The sequence below is a fragment of the Eleutherodactylus coqui genome, chromosome 1 (genome assembly GCF_035609145.1).
Source record: "Eleutherodactylus coqui strain aEleCoq1 chromosome 1, aEleCoq1.hap1, whole genome shotgun sequence".
Lineage (NCBI taxonomy): Eukaryota > Metazoa > Chordata > Amphibia > Anura > Eleutherodactylidae > Eleutherodactylus > Eleutherodactylus coqui.
The window spans coordinates 87,696,752-87,720,675 of NC_089837.1; the positions used below are offsets into that span (position 1 = coordinate 87,696,752).

The 23,924-nt window shown below is 43.6% G+C and overlaps 1 protein-coding gene across 2 annotated transcripts in view; it reads right to left on the bottom strand.

Annotated features, from left to right (window-relative positions):
- STAG1 (STAG1 cohesin complex component) overlaps nt 1-23,924 on the bottom strand; it is a 134,376-nt gene that overhangs the window by 24,686 nt on the left and 85,766 nt on the right. For both annotated transcript variants that reach the window (XM_066598060.1, XM_066598049.1), the window contains exons 2-15: nt 20,314-20,441; nt 20,092-20,221; nt 19,852-20,010; nt 18,394-18,490; nt 16,584-16,660; nt 14,867-15,071; nt 7,169-7,320; nt 6,973-7,046; nt 4,881-5,004; nt 4,600-4,698; nt 3,806-3,885; nt 2,347-2,454; nt 2,043-2,157; nt 734-851 (exon numbers count right to left, since the gene is read on the bottom strand). In XM_066598060.1, coding sequence (XP_066454157.1) covers nt 734-851; nt 2,043-2,157; nt 2,347-2,454; nt 3,806-3,885; nt 4,600-4,698; nt 4,881-5,004; nt 6,973-7,046; nt 7,169-7,320; nt 14,867-15,071; nt 16,584-16,660; nt 18,394-18,490; nt 19,852-20,010; nt 20,092-20,221; nt 20,314-20,342 — 1,567 coding nt within the window. In that variant the 5' untranslated portion in view covers nt 20,343-20,441. The remainder of the gene's footprint in view (nt 1-733; nt 852-2,042; nt 2,158-2,346; nt 2,455-3,805; nt 3,886-4,599; nt 4,699-4,880; nt 5,005-6,972; nt 7,047-7,168; nt 7,321-14,866; nt 15,072-16,583; nt 16,661-18,393; nt 18,491-19,851; nt 20,011-20,091; nt 20,222-20,313; nt 20,442-23,924) is intronic.

Below are 23,924 nucleotides of genomic sequence, written 5' to 3' on the forward strand. Positions count from 1 at the left end.
ATGACTGCTGGCTCGCGTAGTCGAGGAAATACTTCCACTTTTTAGTACATAGCGCTCATTGAGTGTTGCTTGATTGCAGGAGCAAAGGCTTTAATCCTGCGCTGTATTTCTAAGGGGTTGTACCAGAATTGAAATTCATGCCATATCTCAATGCTAAGACCCCAACCGATCCGGAGAACGGCTCCTATGTCCCCCCTGTTCTTGTCACTACAGGGATGCTTCTCCCTCACCTGTAGTGACGTCACACATGCACGATTGGTACTCCATTCATTTTGATAGGGCTGATGGAAATACCAAATTGCTTGCCGCTCAGCTATCTTTGGCAGTACCATTGAAAATGAATGGAGCGGAACTTTGCTTGCACGACAGTTGCTCCATATTATTTACTCCTCACTGCAGGGTTTGCAGTAAGACCACAGTAATAAGGGCTGAGACATGGAACCCCTGATATTAGGTTCAGTTGGGGTCGCAGTGGTGGGAGCCCCACCCATCAACACGTTATCCCCTATCCTATGAATAGGAGTATGACTTGTAATTCTGGTACAATTTAATAGGATCTAACTTAAGATTTAATAGGACGCTCGTCATAACATTTCCTAGTACAGAACTTGACTAGTTCCCCTGCTTTATTTGATACTGTAACAAAATGAAAGTGGTTTCAAGTCGATAGTCAATGACACCGGAATAACTTATGAAAGCATATAAAGGCTTAGTCCCATAAATGCAGCCTTACCCTCCTCTCCTTGAACTGGCTCCTCCACTAGCAGCTCCGCCATGCATTCCCAGTCTTTCAGAAGTTCTTGAGAACTTTCCCATAAGCTATCCACTAAATACGCTGCATGTTCGTGCAACTGTGAGAGAGATAAAACACCACATCATTTTGAATGTATGAAACAATACGGCAGAACAGTATCCTAACAGGTAAAAGGGTTGTCTGACCTAGATAAATGATCCCCTAGGCACACAATATTGGGGATAAGTCACCGATCAGTGGGGTCTGACCCTTGGCATCCCTATCAATCCCAAGACCGACCACCTACAAGGTTAATGAATGAAACAGAGCAGCGGTCATATATGCATGCTGTCACTCCATTTGTTTCAATGGGATTGACGGAGATAGAGTTCAAGCACTCTGCTATTTCCTGTAGTCCCACTGACATGAGTGCAACCAGCAGCCACAACCCACAGGACAGGTGCTAACTTATTTTGATGGGACAACCCTTAACAGAAAAAAAAAAAAAGGTTGCAACGATGTACATTTGTCTCTTAGAATTGTTACCATGCATCTGAAATGAAAAAGTAACGTAATTAGAGGACTTTTTTTAATGACTATTTACTATGTATACAGAATCTACGCATTTCCATGGCAACAGACTGCAAATAAAACTCTCAAATCTGGATTCTACAGTCGTAATAATTGTATCTCATCAAGAATCAAAGAAAAATGGAGGGAATTATGACAGCATTAGGTAGGGAACAGATGAAAAAAAAACACAGTTGGACGGTAGGAACAGACTAAGTCAAGGCTTGTGTTGCAGTCTGTCACCATGGAGATGCATTTTGTAAGGCTTTTCATTCTAGATGTTCCAATATGTACGAATATACAAAGAATACAGATGAGTGCACTACCAAAGGAATTGCAACAAAGTAATTGCACAGGCTGCTACATTTGCATTTATAACTATTACATACATGACAAAAGAGAAAAAGGGACACGTATTTGTACACACCCACATAAAAGACACAACTAGTTCAAAACTGCAAAGTAGGAAACGCTCGAATTCAAGCATTTTTTTTTTTGCTCTTTAGTAGTTTAACTAGTTATGTCCTTTTGGTGTGTTATTAAAAATCATTACTTTCTACATGAGTGTACACAATTACTTTTGTGTCCCAACGTGTATATGGATATTAAAAGAGGAGGGTTTGCCTTGCACAAACTACTAATCAGAACAGATGCAAATAATCATAAAAGCAGAGCTTCACAAACACGCAGCTTCCATATGATAAAAGATGTAGATCTCAGCAGCAGTAAAATAGCTTACCTCACTTTCAAGAAAGAAGAGCACTAGCATTTTGACAAGATTCCCATTGGGACTGCTGCGTCCCCTTCGTTTAGCCAAAGCCTCTTCAGCTTGTGGGTCATGTCTACTAAACAACCTATACATATTAAAAAAGGGGGGAAAATTATGAAATCAACAACCAATTAGGAACATCTTATGGTACAGAGTCCAGACTTATCACTTCACTTCTCAGGAGCAAAATAAAATTATAATAAAGAAAATAGTCTGCTTAACCAGTTTTTAGTGTCTTCACACAAAATATAGCCAATGCAATTTGAATACTGACTTCTTGTGCAGGAATTCCCCGGCTGCTACAGCGACAGGCCGATGCGCTGAGTAGACCAAGTGGTAAACATTCTCACAGTCTTCATTGGAGAGGGCTTCCTCGCTGCCACTGTAAAATCGAGTAATGCAGAAGATCAATAAAATACCCACCGAGAGCCTCGCTGCTTCCAATCCTGAAAAACTATCACTTTCTTAAAAAAAAAAAACCATACAAATAGAACAGCTGAACACCACCGGTCTGGCTTCTGAAGCTCATGGAGAATGGAGATCAGAAAATGGGAGAAAGTTGTTGCCGTCCCTATGATGAACTTTTGAAAGAATGGGTGAGCATGTAAAACATGGGCAGGTCAGGTTCACCAGTTTGGAAGTAACTGATAGCAGATCTAGCTAAGGTACAAAAAAAAAAAAAAAAAAAAAAGGGGGGTTGGGGGGCGAACACGGATTGTCTAAGACATCCATATTTCCGAACTGGGAAATGCAGGAAGGGGTTGTCTTATATTTACACCCTAAACTAAAGTTTCCCATCTACTCCATTATGGAATTCTATGTGTCAGAAGTAGCAAAGAGATCACTATATATCAAACTGGAGCAATGACATAGCAACAATCTGAATCGGACTTGACTTTTATTTTTTACTTGCGTCTATGCAGAGCTTTATGTTTAGTCATATAAGTACTAGAACTTTTCTGCCTTAACTCCATTGCCTGTTCCCACAGGGGCTGTGTACAGACAGGAGCTCTCATCACAGTTATGAGGATATGACAGCTGAGTCACCCAGATGGTATAATGATGGTCTCTTTGCTTCCCAATACACAAGATAAATGTCAGCTGAGATGGAAGATTTGTATCATTTTGCTGGCGATGGTTAAGAAATGACAATATCTGTGAACAAAAGGTTGGTGATGGCAGACTCCTGCCTGGCAAAAACGTGATAGTCGGTAGGATTTTTTTGGCCGACGTTACCTTAAAACTCAAGTTTATGATATCCTTTCATTTATTTCTTTAATCAAACGACTTTTGCAATCTGCCAGTTTAGTCTGTTGGGCTGCATTGCGATCTGACCTAAGATTTGTCACCCTCATTCTGGCAGATAATTATGGATGGCTTTAGCTTATTTGGGATAACCGTCTTCGCAGCAGACAGACACGGTACTGCCTCTAGATGCCCATATGAGACTATACTGAGGCATCATGGAATTGATAGCATAAAAGAGGAAGAGAAAAAGTGAAATCTAATCTTCAATATATCATCCCCTGAAGAGAGTACAATCTATGTAGTCCAGTGTGGGATCCACAATCAGGTGCCATGATAAAAAGTTGCGTTTCAGGAAATTTCGCACTAATAAAACTACAGATAACATCTCAGTGGCCCAACTAGGCATATTCACTCAAAGAGCATCCATTCTACCATGTATAGACGTCCCAGACTTAAAACATACAAAGGCAAAGCAGACAACTTACTGGAGGATCAGGGTGACTAGTCGGATTGCTTCAACTGCTACATCATATTCTTTGTCCAGGGTCATAGAAACAATTCGATCCTAGGGGGTGGGAAAAAAAAAAAAAAAAAGACTCATTTCCCCATTAAGATGCTGTAAAATTTTACATAGACCAAAAAAAGAGGAGCACATTGTTATCTAAATAACATTTTAGTAAAAGGGAAAATACAGTTCTCTTCACTGCAAAGTGCACACATCCCTGTATAGTCAGCAACAGGCCACTTTGAAGTACTCATCTAACAAGACTCCAAGCTGAAAAGAGGAGAGGAACTACTCTAGTAGATTCAACAGTCTGCAATTCCAAAAACTCCAATAGAGGGCGCTGGAGTCTATCATATGGATAAAAAATGAAAACCCATTGATTGGAACAGTGACAGACACAACAACGCGCTTCTGTGTCATTCTGCTATGTGCAGGCTTTGGAACGCCAAGCGCTTACACTAGTAGTACAAGGGAAATACACCGATTTCAATAGTTCTGGTTAAACAATTTACATTCGGTATGCTAAAGTTTCTGCAGCCTGCATTTAAATGGATAATTATGTCATATTTATACTATGGCACCATAACTTCAAGATTGTGCACTGCAATCAAACTCCCACTGATTTGTGTAGGGATGATGGGAGGGGGGGGGGGGGTCACAAAACATCTAAAAAAGTAAAAAATGAGTATTTCTGAAAAATCATTGGTGAGGGCAAAGTAAAAAAGGAGGAGGATATAGGAACAGAACATTCTTGTGTTACAAGGGGAGACGCACCTTGAACCTATTGGTGAAGAGCTCCAGCTTAGGGAACAGCTCCCTGTTGGTGTACAGGCTCTGGAGCGCTTTCAGACACTTCAGCCTCACTTCTCCTTGCTACATAAGGGATACAGAAAGGCAAAGAAGTTAATATGAATTACCGAGAGAAGCGACAGACATGAGACAAAGACAGCACTCATATAGACGGCACTACTCAAGACTATTATCCCGAAACCAGAAAAGGGGTAGAAGGACGTTATCGGATGCTACAATCACTATTAGCGAGGACTAAAACTCACTCGGTCATGAAGTGTCCAGCCGACATATTTGAGATAGCTGTCATTGAGAAAAGCATCGCTGTACATTTTCATCCAAACCCCTATTTCTTCAATGCAGATTGCTCGGATCTCAGCAATGGCATCCCTTCAAGGAACACAGAAGAGGAGTGTTTAACCTTTTTTTCTGATGGGACAATTTTCACACGTTTGCTGTACACAAATAAGACCTGAATTATAAAATAAAACCCACACAAATTTTCTGAAATTAGACACCTGGCACATTGCGAAAATGCCATCTAGCAATCATTGGGCCCAAAGTCAGACCCAAGCAGAGCCCGAGATGCATGCCGCCTGCTGAAAGCTAAAGGGGAGAATTATCTTATCACCTATCCATAGGAATCTAATAGTTGGGTGGTCTCACCACTGAGACACCCACCGATCCCAAGAATAGGGACCAGTGTCTTTATCTTCTCACTGCAGTCGCTTCTCCCACCCGCAATAACATCATATTGAATGAAGCAATGGCTGCCCATGTGCGTGCCACCGTTGTGAAAGTTATTTCAATGGGGCTGATGGAAATAAACAAGCACTAGTACTCTGCTGTCATTCCCATCGAAAGTTAACAGAGTGTCAACTGCACATGTGCAACTGCTGCTCCAGTCAATCTCCTCCTCACTATGGGAGCTGCAGAGAGCTTGTAGTAAAGATAGGGGGAAACAAGACCCTTGTTTTTGGGATCGGTGAGCGTCTCAGACCCCCAAGTCAGAGTTTTATCCTATGTGTAGGTAATAGAAGTTAATTCGGGTACAGCCCCTTTAATGTTGAGATGTGCAGATTTCATACACGCCACTTAGGTCTGTCTACATGCACACATCACATATCCCTCAGAACTAAACTGAATAAAAGACTGATATAGACATCTGTAGAAATTAACCCTTTCCAATCCACCGTCTGACGACATTCTGATTGAAGGCTGTACAGCTCCGATGTCTGAAGACGTCCGGCAGGGTATTCTTACTGTATATTACTGGCTGCTCTGTTGTTGGGGGGGCCCCTCCTGCATGTCACATACTGCAGTACTGGCTCTAGCCAGCAGATGGTGCCATTGTGAAATGGCAGAAAGAGAAAGCCTCCTAGGAAACCCTGAATCCAAAATTAGATTGCCAAGGGTTAATGTCACAGAATCAGTCGCCCGATTATGTAAAAGATGTGTAAGACCTCATCTTCTCAGAAAAGAGAGACCCTACATTAGAGAGGAAAAAGGGTGATGAAGAAAAGTCCCTCCATCACCGCCGGGGACGCTGAAAGGTAGTATAGAAGGAGAAAGGATAGTAATAGGCTGTGAAATTTATTTTTTCTGCCACAAGCAGCATCCCCCTCCATCTCAAACGCAGAACCAAGAAGTAAAGGCGCATTTACACACAAAAATCTGTTCAAACGAACAAAAGTTAGCGATAATCGTTCAGTGTGGAGTAAAAAAAAAAAAAAAAAATCACTCGCTTGTCGTTTGCGGATGTTTAAGCTGACTTTACAGTCAGCCTAAAAGACCTCGTTAGTTTGCTGGCTTGTCGTCCTGTGTAAAAGCTCAGCGTTTCCCATAGGAGGGAGAAACACTAATTGAGAAGCAGACGAGAAGTCTGCAAGCGGCTGGCAGGACTTTGTAAGCACTGCGCGAGTGCTGACGACCTTAGCAGTGATGTCTGTGCTCGTGCAGTTGCCTAAAAGACTGTCGGCCCGTGTAAAAGGGCCTTGAAACTTCTCATCCTACTCTCCAACTTCAAACAAGTGCTGAGCCCCGATTACATTGCTAAATCTTGGCAGTAGAAGAGTAATAAACGAGTATTCTTTCTGTAGAGCAGAACATAAGTGAACAAAAAAAAAAACAAAAACCAAAACTACAGTACTGTGTGCAGATCCAGAGGAAGAGACTGGATAGGGAATTAAGGGAATATGGAAGTCTCTATTGAAGGAGTTGCCCCTTAGGAAGTGAGCAAGATAAATTAGCTATTGCGTGTCCTTTTTATGCCAATAATAGATCATGACTATTGGCAGCTTTAAAACAAACACCTTTTTGGTGGATCCGGGTTACCGTGCAGAATAGTTAACACACTACCTGTATCTGTGAACAAAGATGCCTTTGAATATGGAGTTCATCATGTTTTCTATTTCATCCTGGTTTTCCTGAAGCTGTGAGAGAGAAAAAAAAATAAAAACCCAAAACAAAATTTGGGAAAATTAAAGTCCCTGGGACATACTATTTCTCAGCAAGAACGAAACTGGTAATCTAGAATGAAAACAGCAGGCTCTACCTCTTTCCTCTTCTGTAGCAGCAGCTCAAGCCTCTCGTTGGCCCTTTTGCCGATCATTTTGTTCCTCTCCGTCTCGTATTGTCGTTGGGTGTTGTCCTGGTGAATACTTAAGTTGAGCGCAACGTTCACCAGTGCGGTCATCAGTTTCATTGCTGCCAACAAAAATGAAAATTTTTTATTCAACATGGCACACATGAAAGCCTTCCGCTGGGCGGGCAAGTAGGGGAAATCCTGGGGTACATCTGACGAAAGACTTCGATGCAGTCTGCACAGAGCCTTAAACAAAACATACTTCATTCCTCAATTTCAAGTCCCCAACAATGCCCTCCTCTCCTGGCTAGCCTACTGCAACATCCTCCTCTGCTACCTGGCTAATCCCGCTGTTACTTCCCCTGTACCTTCAGCGGCTGCCCATAGTCTAGAGAAAACCGTTCACAACTACTATCAATGACAGACACGGACGTCTATATCCTGTCCTCCATACATCTAATGTCCCGATACCTTCACACACCTAGTCTCCAGTCCTTACAAGACCACCTCCTCTGCACTCCGCTGGTCTGCCCTTCACATGACAGTCTGCAAGAGGTCTCCTATTTGCCTTCCATACTCTGGAACTCGGTACCTCAATTAGAAGACTCTCCCCACCATCAAAAGCAACCCCCAAAACCAGCTTCTTCAGAAATCCCTACTATCTCCAGTAACCTGCTGCAATCACAGTATTATCAGAGCACCCTCTCCCCTCACCTACTGTCTGCTGCCCCTGCCCTGGTAGGTTGTATGCCTCTCTCTCTACTACTATGTTGCAATTGGGGTATGTACACACAGCCGAATCCAAAGCGGATGTTCCCACACACATTGTACCGTGGTTAGGTCATGTATTTTGCTGTAGATAGACCTACTGATTTAGCTCTGTGAATGGGCAAAAATCCACATAAGGAAGTGTCAGCGCACTTGGATTCCGCCGTGTGTACATACTCTTCTTGTTCTCGTTTGTCTTCTGTCATGTATTGAAATGATTTTCATATCTACAGCATCCGAGAACTATTAGCGCCCTTGAGGAAATAAATGCTACGGCATCGTCCTCTACCCAAATCTAAAATACAAATTCCATTACGGTTTCTAAATGTATTGCCCAAGGTCCAGGGGGGAAGTAGAGGGATTGTGGTAAAATACACCCCTCCACCCAAAACGAAAACACAAACAAACACAGCAGAAGAGTAAAAAGCCATTATTAAATTTCTGATTTCCACAAGTTAGGCCTCATGTCCACGTGGAAAATCAGGCCCGCTCCGGATTCTCCATGGAGAATCCATAGCGGGTCCCTCCTGCCCCGCGGACATGAGCGCTGAAAATAAGAATAAATAAGAATAAACTTACCTCCCGCCCGCTCCGGATCCTTCCTTCGCCGCGGCGTCATCTTCTCTGCGTCGCGGCCGGATCTTCGGCCCGGCGGATGCGCAGGATGACGTCGGTGATGTGCCCTGCGCATGCGCCGACCCGAAGAAAAAAAGATCCGGCCGCGACGGAGAGAAGATGGCGCCGCGGCGAAGGGAAGAACCGGAGCGGGTGAGTAAATTCCGATTTTTGTCTCCCGTGGATCCGGACGGCTTCCATAGGCTTCAATAGAAGCCCGCGGGAGCCGTCCCCGCGGGAGACCCACACGAAAATGGAGCATGGTCCAGATTTTTTCATGCTCCATTTTTAAAAAAAAAAATAAATCCCTTTTATTGACCATCCGCGGGTATTTATCTACCCGCGGGTGGTCAATGCATCCCTATGGGATGCGGATCCGCGGGCAGCAGAAGAGTTAAAATCCGCTGCAGATTTTAATTCTTCTTTTGCCCGTGGACATGAGGCCTTACTGGGCTCCCGAATGATGCCAGCGATTGCTGAAGAGGTCAAATACAGCAGGTCAGCACTATGGAATTGTATGGAGGCTGGTGGGGACCACAGGAGCAATGGGGGATTTAACTAGCCCCCCATCTCCCAATTACGTCTCCTGCTATTTTACTTTGACAACTCCATCAATCACCTAACAGTCACATTAACATTGGAATGACTGTCTTGAAAAATGTGCCTTTATTATTGTAAAAATATCATGTTAAAGAATAACCATTTTTTTCCCCAAAAACTTTTGGACAGAAGGGTCTTGGCTGCTGAGACCACCAATTATCAATGAAATTAGCTCATCTGAGTGCTGTGTCCCTTCCAGCCATCTTCGCTGCCTATTAACTCCCCTCAACAGCTGAAGACGGACGCATAAAAGTCTATAGAAGATGTGGATAGGAGTCCCATCTTCAGCTGCTAGGAGTTGGCAAGCAGCCAAGACAGCGGAAGAGGCACAGTGCTCAGGTGATCACAGCAACCCCCTCATTTTAGCAATCACAGGGGCTCTCAGAAGTGTGACCCTCACTGTTCAAAACTTTTGACTTGTTTCAAATGTTTGACATGTAAGAGAGTCAAGTGCAGTTACAGTTTTAAGTTAGCGCATAATTTGACTCCCTTGCATACACATTAAACCCTTCAATGCCCATTGGCGTTCCTAATGTCTTGTACTTATGGGGTAACTAGCAAAAGTGCAAATCCCTATTTACAGAAAATGATTTTTTTTGTGTTGAAGTACTGTACACTAGGGGTCTCCCTTCCTTCGATTTTGCTATTCACTGACCACTGTCAAATTAAATCTGTCTCTAGTAATAGAGATAAGACAAGACAGGAAGGGAAGGGGTGTGAAGGTTCATGCTACCCATAGACGTGTAGGGAGAGGAGAGGCGAGGAGGAAAGAGAGAATCAGAGGCTCACACAGAAGTGCGGCAGTAACTAATGCTGAGATATTTACTGGAATCAAATCTACACGGCTGAATACTTCTCTAGTGTCCTCCCTGATTCAGTTCTCTGTGTGCTGCAGATAGGGAGCAGAACTTGGTTATTTTCCATGTACATTGTACAGACGACACAAGTCTGTTCCCACGAGCCCAGTGAAAACTGAAGATTAGGGATACAACCTGCAGAGTGGATAAATGTTAACATACACAAATCAGAGCGGGGATGGGGCTAGAGAGGGTGGATCTCTCTAGCTCCTCCCCTCTATTGGCAAGAGAAGAATCACTATGAGAACCCCCTCTAGCCCAGCCCTCTCAAGGAAGCCCTGGGAAATCCCTCTAGCCCCCCCCCCCCCCCCCTCTCCAAATATGGGGAGATATGTAGGAGATCCTCTGTAGCTGCACCCCCCTCTCCTAACTATGGGGCATTCCAAGGTCATTTTGTGATCTTCTCCTACTGATTTCAATAGGGCCAGCGCTGCTGTACGTTGCTTCACAATAGGCGATATTACAAATTTTTTTTAGCGCAATAGCTAAAATTTTTTTTAGCTTGAGTGAAGACATCGCAAGGGAGATTGAAACCATTGAAAATCACTCACTCTCGCATCGCATAAAAATCAATTGTCAGTGTGCAAGAGCCCTTAAAGGGGTTGTCCCGCGCCGAAACGGGTTTTTTTTTTTTTTTCAATAGCCCCCCCGTTCGGCGCGAGACAAACCAGATGCAGGGGTTAAAAAAGAAAACCGGAGAGTGCTTACCTGAATCCCCGCGCTCCGGTGACTTCTTACTTACCTGCTGAAGATGGCCGCCGGGATCTTCACCCTCAGTGGACCGCAGGGCTTCTGTGCGGTCCATTGCCGATTCCAGCCTCCTGATTGGCTGGAATCGGCACGTGACGAGGCGGAGCTACAAGGAGCCGCTCTCCGGCACGAGCGGCCCCATTCAGAAAAGAAGAAGACCGGACTGCGCAAGCGCGTCTAATCCAGCGATTAGACGCTGAAAATTAGACGGCACCATGGAGACGAGGACGCTAGCAACGGAACAGGTAAGTGAATAACTTCTGATAACTTCTGTATGGCTCATAATTAATGCACAATGTACATTACAAAGTGCATTAATATGGCCATACAGAAGTGTATAGACCCACTTGCTTTCGCGGGACAACCCCTTTAACTAGATTTTTGGCGTTCCAAGCTCAGGTAGTTTTATGAAGATTGGTGCATGTAGGTATAGAATTAGTATAAATACAAACCCTGCATATGTTGAACTTTCATTCTTAGGAGTCTTTGTACATCTAACTCTCTGCTGCGGCCATACTTTTAGCAATACAATCTTTTAAATATGAAAAAGAAGACTTTGTAAAAATTCTAGTAAGCACTTTATATACTTGGGCACCTTCAAGCTACTTTGCATCGATGTAGAAAGTGTGAACTGTCAGAACACATATGGCTGTGGGAGCTTTTAATTTTGTACCTTCATATTTATCTGCACTCGTTAAAAGTATGAAAACTGTCTGGTTACTGGAACTACGGGAAGTGCAAAGTGTGTAAACACACCTGACATAGAAAGGGTGTAAATGGAAGCGCGGGCAGCAGAAGAAGAAAAAAAAAAGTTAGTCTGAATGTTTACTGTATAAGAGAAGCTGGGATAATCAGCAGGGAAGCTGCCCATACAAGAACTAGTCACATGTAATTACGGACTTTGGACAACACACACATACACAAAAAGTCTGAATGATCTTTCAGAATGGCTGATGTCAAACTACGATCTGCTAAAAAATGTGATGTCATGTTGGAAGACATCAGCCATGACTATGTGGTGTATGACATAATCGGCTGAATCTGGATGACCATCAGTCCTCTGTAATCTTCAACATATTTTTATTTTATTTTTTTTACTTTAAGCTGCGCCCCTCATTGGCCAATTTAATCTGCCATAAAGCGGGTGGAAATGTTCGGATGAACTATCACTCAGCCTATCAAATCAGCTTTAAATACCTACTCCTATGCGCATCATGTACGCAGAAGAACTGGATTCAGGTGCAAGAAATAGATGACTTTTCTTCTAATACTGTAACCCGAGAAAACGCCAACACAATAAAAACAAAAATTATATTAAAAAAATAAGAACACGGAATGACACTCCTGAACCCGTAATTGGTAAGAGGTAAACTCCATTGAAAAGCTTTCACAAAGACAAGCAGGAAGCTGCGGGGGCCTGAATTGTGCAGATTCTCACATTCTGTCTACCTGGAAACACATGTAAATAAATAGTGTCACACGACAACAGCATAGATGTCAGAGCACAGACAGCAGCGCTAGCCAGGGAGCGAAGAAAGGGAATGCAGAACATCTAATTAGAGTTCTTAAGTTTACCAGCATGGGGCAGCAGCCTAAAGAGATTCACAAGTCTAAATTGCCCCAGATATTGAGCAGACTACAAATAGAAATAAACGCTGAAACAAGGTGGCAGTAGAGATTGCAATACAGATCAAACCCATCCAGCAGCATATATATGGGCTTCACATATGGGAGACGCACAAACTGCTCGGCAGCACCGAGCGAGGATTATATAGAATGAGTGTTATTTCAGCTTCTGGTAATTAGCTTCGCTTGCTGAACGTGAAACCTTTGTGTTTATATCAATCATCTTTGAACAGAACACAAAACGTAATGATAATGTCTTATGTTGCAAATATGCGTACGGTACAGCACATTATAGAATCGATGAAAAGCACCCATCTTGGATACCGTGTTGGTTGCAATATAAAAACTTCCTTCACAGTTATTATTTCCCCTATAGAGAAACCTATAGGAAAATGCTTGAAACAGAAAAATAATGCACCCCCTATGTACATTGTGTTTTGGGAAAACTATCATGATATTAAAAAAAAAATAAAAAAAATTCTAAAATGCGGACCAGTCCCCCAAGCACCACCACATCCACACCTGGCCGGGGCATTTTTTGGGGGTGAGGAAGGGGAAATAAATGCAGCAAAAAAGAAAAAAAAAAGTCAGAAAAGTGTTACAAAAGACACAGCGTCTTTCCTGTCAGATGCGATGTGTGAAGCCACATCCAGCAGGATCTAGCCCTCTCACATAGTAGTTCTTGAATGCCAAGCGTCCAGCTGACCAATGTGCAATAAGTGCGTGAATTTCTGCAATCCAAATGCCCATGCGGCAGCTCCAATGCAGAGCTTCACCTGAATAGACTCTGATGGGAAGGCCGTTACTTATTCTAGATTTAATCCGGTTTTTGGCTTTACATAAAATGCATGCAAAACAGTATGTGTGTCCTGTGAACAAAGCCATCAACTGGAAAGGCTGCCAGCCCCATGAACAGAACGCAGGCTACTTCCATGCTGTCCATTCTGAGAGAGGAGAGGCAAGAGGGAGGCTCTACCTCTTCAGATGCTGCACAACGGTGTATGTACTCTGCGGATGGCACTCAAAGCACAGCAGTAAGGAGTCAGAGTTCCCTATAGCTGTACTCCTGTTACTCCAACCTTACTTACTTGTAAAAGTTTACTTACTAGATCATATTGTGTTCAGTGTAATTATTTATTTATTTTTTTAACCGTTACTACCCCAAATTCTTGACACAGAAGATAAGGAAGCTGAGCTAACTTGTTTCTGATAGAGTTAAAGGGGTTGTCTGCCCATCTTTCCTCTGGATAAGTCATCCTTAGTTGATGGACAGAGTTTTCAAGTAGCAGACCCCTGTCCAGCAGCTGATCCTCTGCCCCCTCTGTCCACTGCAGCAGGCAGGGGAGGAAGTTTTGGCGCCGGCTTCACTACTATTTAAATCAATAGCTGGGCTCGCTGTTGCTCCGCTTTCTACTTCTCTCTTGGTCAGGCCGTCACATCCAGTTCTGACCAGGAAAGTAGCAGAAAGTAGATCAGCTGCTCACCTGGTCATGGCAACTGGATAGCGGGCCAGATGAGCGGCAGCACCCCACCATCCAACTACTAATGATAGGTCATCAGTGGATATAGGGCAGACAGCCCCTTTAACAAGAGCAGACTATTGGAAAAAAACTTTTCAAAAGCTGCAAATTTGGCTTGCATTTGTAGTGTTGCTTCCTTAACCCTTTCCAATCCAGTGTCGGACCTCATCCAACATTAAGATTTCCCTGTATAGCTCGGATGCCAGGCTAGGTCTGATACAGGTTTCCAACAGTATGCAGGACAGCTCTCCTATATCACAGGCTGTTCTGCATATATATGTTACAATAGGCAGGACAGAGCTCCGATGTTGGAGGCTGTTCTGCATATGTATGTTACAGTATGCGGGACAGCGATTCAACATTTAACTACACTCCGCATGTCGTCTGTATTGATGAAGATGCTGTTGTGGTGGCTATGAATGGTAAAGAATATAAATGAACCAGATGTGGTTGATGGTGTAGAAAGACTTGCAGTGAACGTGTGCCATCTAGCAGATTTAACAAGATGACTGCATATTCTACATCAGATAGCACAGGTTGGATAATGTGAAATGATATAGAAACTACACATACGTGGATATTGTATGCAGAATGTGAGGTTTGCACTATTGAACATACACAACCGAGCAACTTGCTGAAATATTTTGGGCCATTGTGTGTTTTTTTTAAATATTTTCTCAGTTTACATTTTTGTATGTTTCAGTATGTGCTGTCCTGTGTACTGTAATATGCATATGCAGAATAGCCTCCAACATCGGAGCTCTGTCCTGCATACTGTTAAAAACATGTGTCTGACCTCATCCAACCTTGGAGCTGTGCAGAAAAAATCCTAATGTTGAACGAGGGCCGACCCTGGATTGGAAATTGTTAATTTGCAAGGTAATCAAAAGGAAACCAGACCAGGTGAAAACCGAGATTAAGAAATGCTTTACCTGCCAGTGTGCTTGTATGCCTGAATGCTCGGACCTGGGAGTCTGAAAGACCAGTCAGAAGGGAAATCACAGTGTCCATCATGTACTCGTCATATATGATGCTGTACTGACACTGCCGGATCAAAACGCCAATGAACTCACAGAAGTTGCTGCGAAATTTTTTCCAATGAGGGCCAGGCATCGTTAGAGGGTAGTCACCGCTATCCTAAAGGAAATCAGACGGTAGACAAAACCTTTTAAAATTGCATATTATTAAGGCTGGCACACACAGAAGTGGAATTAAAGGGGTCCTGCCAGCAGAGTTTTGTAATTCAATCCAAGAGCAGTGCTGCTATGTGTAGACACTATTCAGGTATGCTACCATCATCAGACAAAACATCTCTCGCGCTCAATGTAAATGATGCAGACCAGTCCGGTGGGAGTGCGGGACCGGCTAGCAGCCCGTTTGTCACCAAGCCCATCTCTCTAGGTTTCTGAGACATGGATGATGCTGTAGACATCATCCACCTAGCATGACTGTCAGCTGGCGCATATGCAGGTGAATTACCTTGTGTGTGCAGCTTTGCTCATCTGCGCATGCGCTTTGATGAACACCTCTAATTGAATCCAATCCCATCTTTGGCTCTAAATACCTGCCTAATTGCATTGCAATTCCATTGCAGCCTAATGAAAATGTTCGGTCAGCTCTTCTCATATGCATTTTTAGTAAACATGTGCATTCCCCATAAAATATCATTTACATCAAGTTCTCCTAGCATAGCTGATCAAAAACTACAATTGTAGCATTTAATCAGTAAGGACTGACAAATTGAAAACAAGTGATAGGTTGAGCCAAACATTTTTCATTAGTTCTATGAACGAGGGCACCTTTAAAAAAGTGACCCTCCAGGTCTGGGGACAAAGTTTTCCCAGGGTCAGGAGGGGAAGAAATATGACCTGGTGCCCTCATCTGCGGCCAAAATGTTAAGGACCTGCAGGTCTCCAGTGACCTTGTGTAGTCTTCTAATATGGCTGACCAGTGTTTTGAGCGGAAGTGACTGACATTGATCATGTGAGTAGTGTGGATGAAAGTAGGACTGTGTCAATGGTAGAGAATAAGCTGTCAGTCCCTGAGCTGTCTTTGGGCAAAGAACCCATCACCCTCCACCCTGAGCTCACCTGAGATTCTCCCTGGTTATAGTCCCAATAGACAGGTGTGCAACACTGTATCATCATATTACAAGTGCTGGGAATTACGTAGAATGAAACACAAGTTAAACAATTTTCAAGTGTTATGTAAAAGTCTAGAGTGCTATTCCGATCTTTGGTTTTGTCTTATAAGATGGCTGCAGAGCTTCTCTGACTACCTAATGCACAGTGAATAGTGCATTGTAGTCCAAGGTAAATACAATGCTCTGATTGGCCAGCACGGCTTACGGGAAAAAAAACAGCTCTAGCCAATCTGAAAGCAGTGACTACCAATGCACAGTGGGCATCGGACAGTGAGGAGCAGTACAGCAGTGGGGCAGCAAGAACCGGCAGATCTATGGCAGTATGGCCATGGAGGAGGACACTAGGTAATATTACCCTCCCCTTTTCTGGGGGCAAATTTTGTCCCCATGACCAGATGGTTGTATTAAGTAGCCTCTTCCATTAACGAGCCTTTAACTCTCTGCTGGGATTTTGCCAGTTTGATAAAACATCACTACATCATTAATCCTGACCGCTTACTTCATACCTCATCAAACTCTTCAGTCATTTTCCGAATAATTTCAGCATTCTGCATATTCCGGAACATTTCAATTCTTACCGTACCTATAAATAAAAGTTTCAGAAGTTATTCTTTATGTGGTACAGAACATTAAATATAAGCTTGCAATAAAACAAAAAAAAAGTGACCCAGCTGAAAGCTAACAGGAGGAAAATACAACTTCTAGCCCCAACAGAAAAGTGTGCAATGCCAACTTTAGTCTATAAACTGCATAAAAGCTCAATGTCAGAAATATTTCTCTAACAAGAAACCCAAGGCGGATCACAAAAGATCCCCAATAACGTATCTGGGCTCTGTGCTCTTCAACAGAAACACCGTTTCTAGTGGAGTATTTATATCTATGAGGCCTACGGCCTGGACCGCTGCCAAGGATTGATTATAAATTATAATTGTGGCTGCCCAAGTCAGAATGGATTCACACGTGGCACAAAAATATGCCACAAAAACCACAACGGCAATTTCAGAGTAAAAATACAGCACAATTACTGTTACAGATTGTGTAGCATACATGCTGTGGATGGCATATATTTTGCATATATGTACTATTGATTTTTTTCTTTATCCCCATAGAAATACATGGTGGAAGTTTCTACAGGGGATTTTACGTAACATGTGAATCCATCCTTATGGGATTGAGAAATGCATGAGGAAAAGGAATTTGAGCAGACCTGACATGCAAGGCTGGGTTCACACAGGGCAGATTTGCCGTGGAAATTCCGTGTGGGTTTTCAAATCCGCCTGCGGCCGCTAATTCTGGAATTAGCCAGCCACGTGGAGGAGATTTGTCAAAAATCTCGTCCACGCAGGATGGGCAATCAATCGCGGCAAAGCTGGTGCGGATTCGCCGGCTGCAACATGAACCAGGGACAGGTATGCACGGCGCACCCATGTAGGTTTTATTCTGCGGCATTTCAGAACAAACATGCTTTGCTACAATTTCAAGACCTCGCTGTCAAATAAATATGACAGCGCCAAACTCAATCTGCAATCTTCAAATACTCACCTTTAAGCAGTGGGTTTTACAAATACCTTCAGATTAGACAATTTTTTAATCAAAAGATCTGGTTCCCTCCCTCCCCCCCTGGCTACTAATTAAAAATCGTGCTAGGGCTTATTTTCAGGGTAGGTCTTATTTTCAGGGAACCAGAGCAGCCACAGATGGATTTCTGCTGCGTTTCGCATGGCGGAAATCCACAGCCTTATTCCGCAGGTATAAGGTTCTACTGAACCTAATAGCTTTCTGCCTTTCAATGTTCATGCTGCAAAATTCTACAGCATCTTCTAATTGCCATGGTAAAATGAGCGTCTGGCTTCCATTGTAGTCAATGGAAGCTATCCCTCACACGATACTTCCATTGTGAGCACAGCGGAAGTATTGTGTGATTATGCATCACCGCTGGCGTGTCATGTGCTGTGCTGCTCGCAGGATGGGACTCGCGCTGCGGATCCGGAGATGTGAGTATAGGGTCTTTGGGGGGGTGCCGTGTCGGACTCCACTACGATATTCCACTGGCGGAGTCTGACACGGCCGTGTGCATGAGGCCTTAGTGTTAATGGCAATTTGTCATAAACGAACAAGCAAATCCCAAAATAACTATTGCAAAAATAAAAATGCCCGGTGCCATTTATTAGAATAACGCCGATGCAGCCACGCCGCTTCATCTACTCTATTTACCACATGCTTTCTAGTCAGCTGAAATCTTATACTTCTCCAGAAGTTAATTTAATTATCGCATTACCAATGTATCAGTGCTCATGTACTAGACAACAGTCCTACCTTTACACCCTGAACACTGGATGAAGAAGTTGATCAAGTCCAGAAGTGCAATATCTCGGTCCTGCTTATAAGATTCGATCCAGTCATCGACTACAGACTATGGGGGAAAAAGCAGGGGTTTTAGTAAACGATATCAAATAGCAGAGTCCTCTGGATATAGAACTTCCAACTCTGGCTGTCATTGCACATTTAAAGGGATATCGTACTTTCTCTTACTAGAGTCCAAGAGGAAAATGACAACTCTTCATAGTCTCTCATGCAGCAGCGATGTTAACGTAACAATACATGCAAAACGCACAACAATACAATAGAAACTGGAGACAGAACTAGCTATTAGACTAAACGAATACATCACATTCATGAAAACAGGAGCCAAACATCATCTCATCTCCAAATCAGCAAGCAGTACATTGTAATAGCATATTACTTATGTCCAAAATGATATGAAAATGCATCTTCTCTGTTATCTCATACATTTGCTACATAATCGATCATGTAACCAATATGTCTGCAATACTGAATAAACTTACTGCTAGTGAATGACGACAAGCATTATTAGTAGAGATGAGCGAGCATACTCGCTGAGGGCAATTACTCGATCGAGCATTGCCTTTAGCGAGTACCTGCCCGCTCGGGAGAAAGATTTGGCTGCTGGCGGGGAGCTGCGGGGGAGAGCAGGGAGGAACGGAGGGGAGATCTGTCTCTCCGTCTCTCCCTCTCTCCCCCCGCTCCTGGCCCCAACTCACCTGTCACCCGCGCCGGCAGCCGAATCTTTTCTCCCGACCGGGATGATACTCGCTAAGGACAATGCTCAATCAAGTAATTGCCCTTAGCGAGTATGCTCGCTCATCTCTAATTATTAGTACTGAATATTATAGTAATAAGTATTTCTGCACAAACTCTCATTTGTTTCATTTTCAAGTTATTAAAAAAATACGAACTGGAACTATAAGTTTTATTAAAGGAATACTAAGCCTAGAAAGAAGATATTGCGGTCAGCTTGTAGCATTTTCTGCATGTTCCTGAAACAGTCTTGTCAAGATCCTACAGAGAACAGGGGATTATTTTAGCTGATCTGTACCATACTAAGGTAGAGATGACATGAGGGGCGGAGCTTAACTATGGGGTGGGGCTTAACTACCTGTTTGACTTACTGCAAGCAGAGGGGGGGGTTCCTGCTGCAGCCAGTTGTCTTACAGCCAGGAGGACACAGATGAGCTCTTGGGACATAGATTTCTTAAAATCTTTAATAGTTTTAATTGTAATATATTAGAAAATGGGATCAAAGGAAAGAAGGACATGAAGAGCTGGGATACTTTTTTGTGGATTGACGATGCTTAGGGTTCTTTAATGCATTCATGTGATTATCAGTCTGTAGGTAGCATAAAATTGGGTGCAACCGAATTAATAAAATGTTTAAGACAATGGGACTGGCAATTATGACTGGTTACCACTTACCTGCATGGCACTCTTGCCCATTTTCACTACTTCAAAGAGGGTGACCGGGTCACCTTCTCCATTCTGTTGAGGATGTCCATTTGCCCTTCCTCTTCCCCTAGCTCCTGTCTCTCCCCGACTCCGCTCACCTGGGGTTTTTCGCGGTTTCTTGACGGCAGACTGCAAAGAGAAGGAGTGATTGAGAACCAGCATTCTTCCATGTAACTGTTCCCATCATGCAGCCCTCACAGCGACACGTACCGGAGGTCTTCCTGGACGCCCTCTTTTTCTCTTCCCCTTAACTTCTATGTCCTCCACAATATCCGAGCTCATTTCGCTGGCCACGGCGGACATATCTGTGTGTACCGTGGCGCTCTCATTTGTGGAGTCCCTACGAAGATAACAGACAATAGATTTTTCTTTAACTGTTGCAAATCATGAAAGTTATACTTCAAATACTCCAGGTACAAAACAAGAGCTCACTGCAAAACTGACAGCTCCGAAGTAATCATCTCTGCACAGGTTTCTTTGTAGAAGAGGTGTAATCCCGATGAGAATTGTTGTAAATGTTTGCTTCAGGTTCACTTATTGGAAACGGCTCCGTGAAACACCTAGAAAAGGAGTAGAAACAACATTAGGAATTTGTATCAGGGTATTACTTAAGTGTCAATCCCTAGATTATTCCCATTTGTTGCAATTATTAATTAGAGCTCGTTCACAACACCGCTTTTTAAATTTACATTTAGCATTTCTGTAAGAGGAACTGCAAAAACGGAAAAAAATGTTCCACTTTAGGTCCTATTAACTTCACTAGGACTTTCTATGCTTCGACTAGGTTAGTTCTGCTGAAACAAGCAGGCATGTACTCGAAAATGCCCATACTTGCTCGAGTAATATCCCTTAACGAGTACACTCGCTCATCTCTAATCACTAGTTAAATGAGCGCAAACAGAAGTTTGCAACAGCAAAAGATTAAAAAACAGTAAGTTAAAACGGTTGTAAAAAATTTTTTTAACAGATCTGTTCAAAACTGATGTTGGTACTGGTGCATCTTGTCTCCACCAGAAATATGGGTGGAGACCGGCACAGTGACAGGTAATGCCTTGCTCACGCCCGCGAAAGCTCTGGATTGGCTGAGGTCCTGCTGGGCGCCACACAGGATCTTGACCTTCCCTGCGGTTTAATTTTCGTACCATCAGGCTCCCCCTTCATAGTGCCAGCTTTGGAGCACCCCACAGCACCGGCAAGGGCCGTCTGTTTTGCCTCCGCCTCCCGCTGCAGGCGACTCTTCCAGCCCCCACCCACATACGCCAGCAAGGAAGAGATAGCGCTTCAAGTGGCAGCAGCTGTCCGCTCTCGGCGCTTCTGGTGATTGGTGGCAACATCCTTTGGCAGAGCGTGACAAGCAGCCCGCGACCGCAGTTCGCAAGCCGATTGCTAGAGGCAGAGTGTAGTCAGTGGCTTAGATGGGAGTGCCGCTGCAAGGGCAGTATCAGCGTGTACAGGACCGCACATGCTAGGCTGGCGGGGAGACTAACACCGGAGCCAACATGGGAAAAGGCATCAGGGAAAACAGTGACTGCGGTAACAGCTGAGGCAACAGCTGACATTCAAGTGCGCCCAGGCTAACACTGACAGCGGATTCGGAAGGCGACATGAGAGGGTGATGGGGAAACTGACAGCGGGGCCTGCTACTGGTGTACATCAGCCAATCAACACCTGGGGGTATCACCTCAATGTCAACCTGGCTAGCCCGTTTCTCCAGCCATTCTTCAGGTGGAGACAAGATACACCAGTAGCACTGAGATCAAAACATTGATGTGAAGGAGCCTTTAATACATTTGTGGGCAATATCCTCATGAGAGGGCTGTCTGATTGCAATATGGCCAGAACTTGCAAGAGTTCATGCACAAGAGATTTTGCAATCGAGCTGATGGCCAGTTTGAAAAATCTGCTGCAGGTTCTATTCATGTACGAGCCTCACACAATAATAGGACTTGCAATATGTGGTGCCTTGCATATCAGACAGCACACGTATGGTGTGTGTGTGTGCGGTGCGATTTGTGCTCGAGAATCTGGGACACAACTTACATCCCCTGTGTAAATACACCTAGCCAGCCTCACAGATCCATTCAGAAATATCCTCAGCTTAAAGGAGTAACGTCCAGGGTGCAGGAATAAACTAAAGGCTTTACCGGATATCCCTAAGCCTAGGTATATAAAAAGTACTAAAAGTCAAATATGTCCACCCAAATAATGCCAAACTCTGCTCAATCTACACTCATACTAAACACATGTCTAAAATGGATATAGGATGAATATATATCATACAGAAGCTAAAAATACACAAAGTAAAAATGGGTGGAGGGGCTGGGGGGAGGGGTAGTTTTGGTTAAGTTGTTAAATAATTGAAAACTTTAATAAAGAGCATTTAATTAAAAAAAAAAAGTACACAAAAGTAAAATCATACTAGAATGAGTGAAAACAATGAGTTTGTGACATAAGCTTCATCCTACTTGTATTTCTTCTATTCTCTAGTAACAGATGAAGCGCTTTCCTCTCATCTCATTGACATTTCTAGTTGTGAAGTGGAGGTGCTAGCGAGCGGCACAAACCACTGTACTTGCTGCTGGGTAATCACCGCCGGCTACGTCACACTCCCTTGTGGCTGCCTATCAGAAGATGAAAGGTCTTTACAGAGACTCCGTCAATCAGATCAAAGACCTTAGCTCAAACCTAAATATCGAGCAAGTTAAAAGGGACAGTATACATTAAGGAACACTCTTTACTCATCGCCTACAACTCCTCCTCCTCTGCACAGGCTCTTCTCGTTGCGTCGGTTTTATTAACCATTACTATATTGGGTCGTTTCAAGTACTTCTTAAAATGTCCCAAATATCAGCTCTGGAATATACTCTGTACGGCTAGCTCACATCAATGGAATCAGAAACAGCTGGCAGGACTAGGAAACAGTTAACTTCCAACCTATTTTAGTGGCGGCCACTAGGTGGCTATGTATCATAGATTCATTTAAGTTTACTTTGTTTAAGAAGCATACATCCTCAGCTGAACCCTGCAGACAAGGCTCTGATATCAGCTCGCAGACCATCAATGCCCGAGTGTTGGTTGTGGGCAGCCCGTCACTGCCAGTAGTATGCCAACCAGGACAGACAAGTGGGGATGTCCTCATCTGACCCCGAGTCTCCTGGGTCATGTCAGGAGCATCATAACATATAAGTAGCTCTGTTAGTGGTTAGATCACAGTCTAGCGTATACAATAAATGGTCTACAGAGTTGTAGGACGGCAGCACATGACAGCAGCCTACAGATACCACTTTATTTTAGCCATTTTTATCCATAGCATTCACAATAGAACGTGAAAAAAGGGCTATAGAAAAAGGACTTCATGTGTAACCTGTGCCTACTGACAAAATAAAGGCAAGAATTAACAGCAAGGGATGGAGTAGGACGTTGGCTACGAAAGCTGATGGTAGCTGTATACATAATGGTCACATGACCCATAACTAAAGGAGTCAACGGAGGGAGCAGGGAACACAGAAAGTGACACTATCATGATGGCAGAGACACGGGTGTGCTGGGTGATCTGGACAGGAGGTTCCAGCGGACATTCTGCAGGCATGAGGTTATAGAGCGGGAGGAGCTGAGCGGATGGATATATACTTTTACGGGGAAAGGTTCATTAGAATTTTGGTTTTATTCTGAGCTGAACAGTCCAGTGGGCGGAGCCATCAGTGACTGACGGCTACCCTTGTATGTACAGTCATTCACAGCTGTCAATCACTGATAGCTCCGCCCATTGGACCACTCAGCTCAAAATAAAAGATACATAAGGAATAAAATACAGGTTCCACTGACTCTTTCCCCATAAAAGTATATATCCATCTGCTCAGCTCCTCCTGCTCTCTAACATGCTGCCTGCAGACTGTAAGGCATGTTCAAGCTGACAGACTCCCTTTAAGTAGTAGGCCATGTTCTTACAATCTTTGTTGTTAGAAGCATCACCCTGGAATTAAAGGGGTTGTCCCGCGCCGAAACGGGGTTTTTTTTCCAATAGCCCCCCCCGTTCGGCGCGG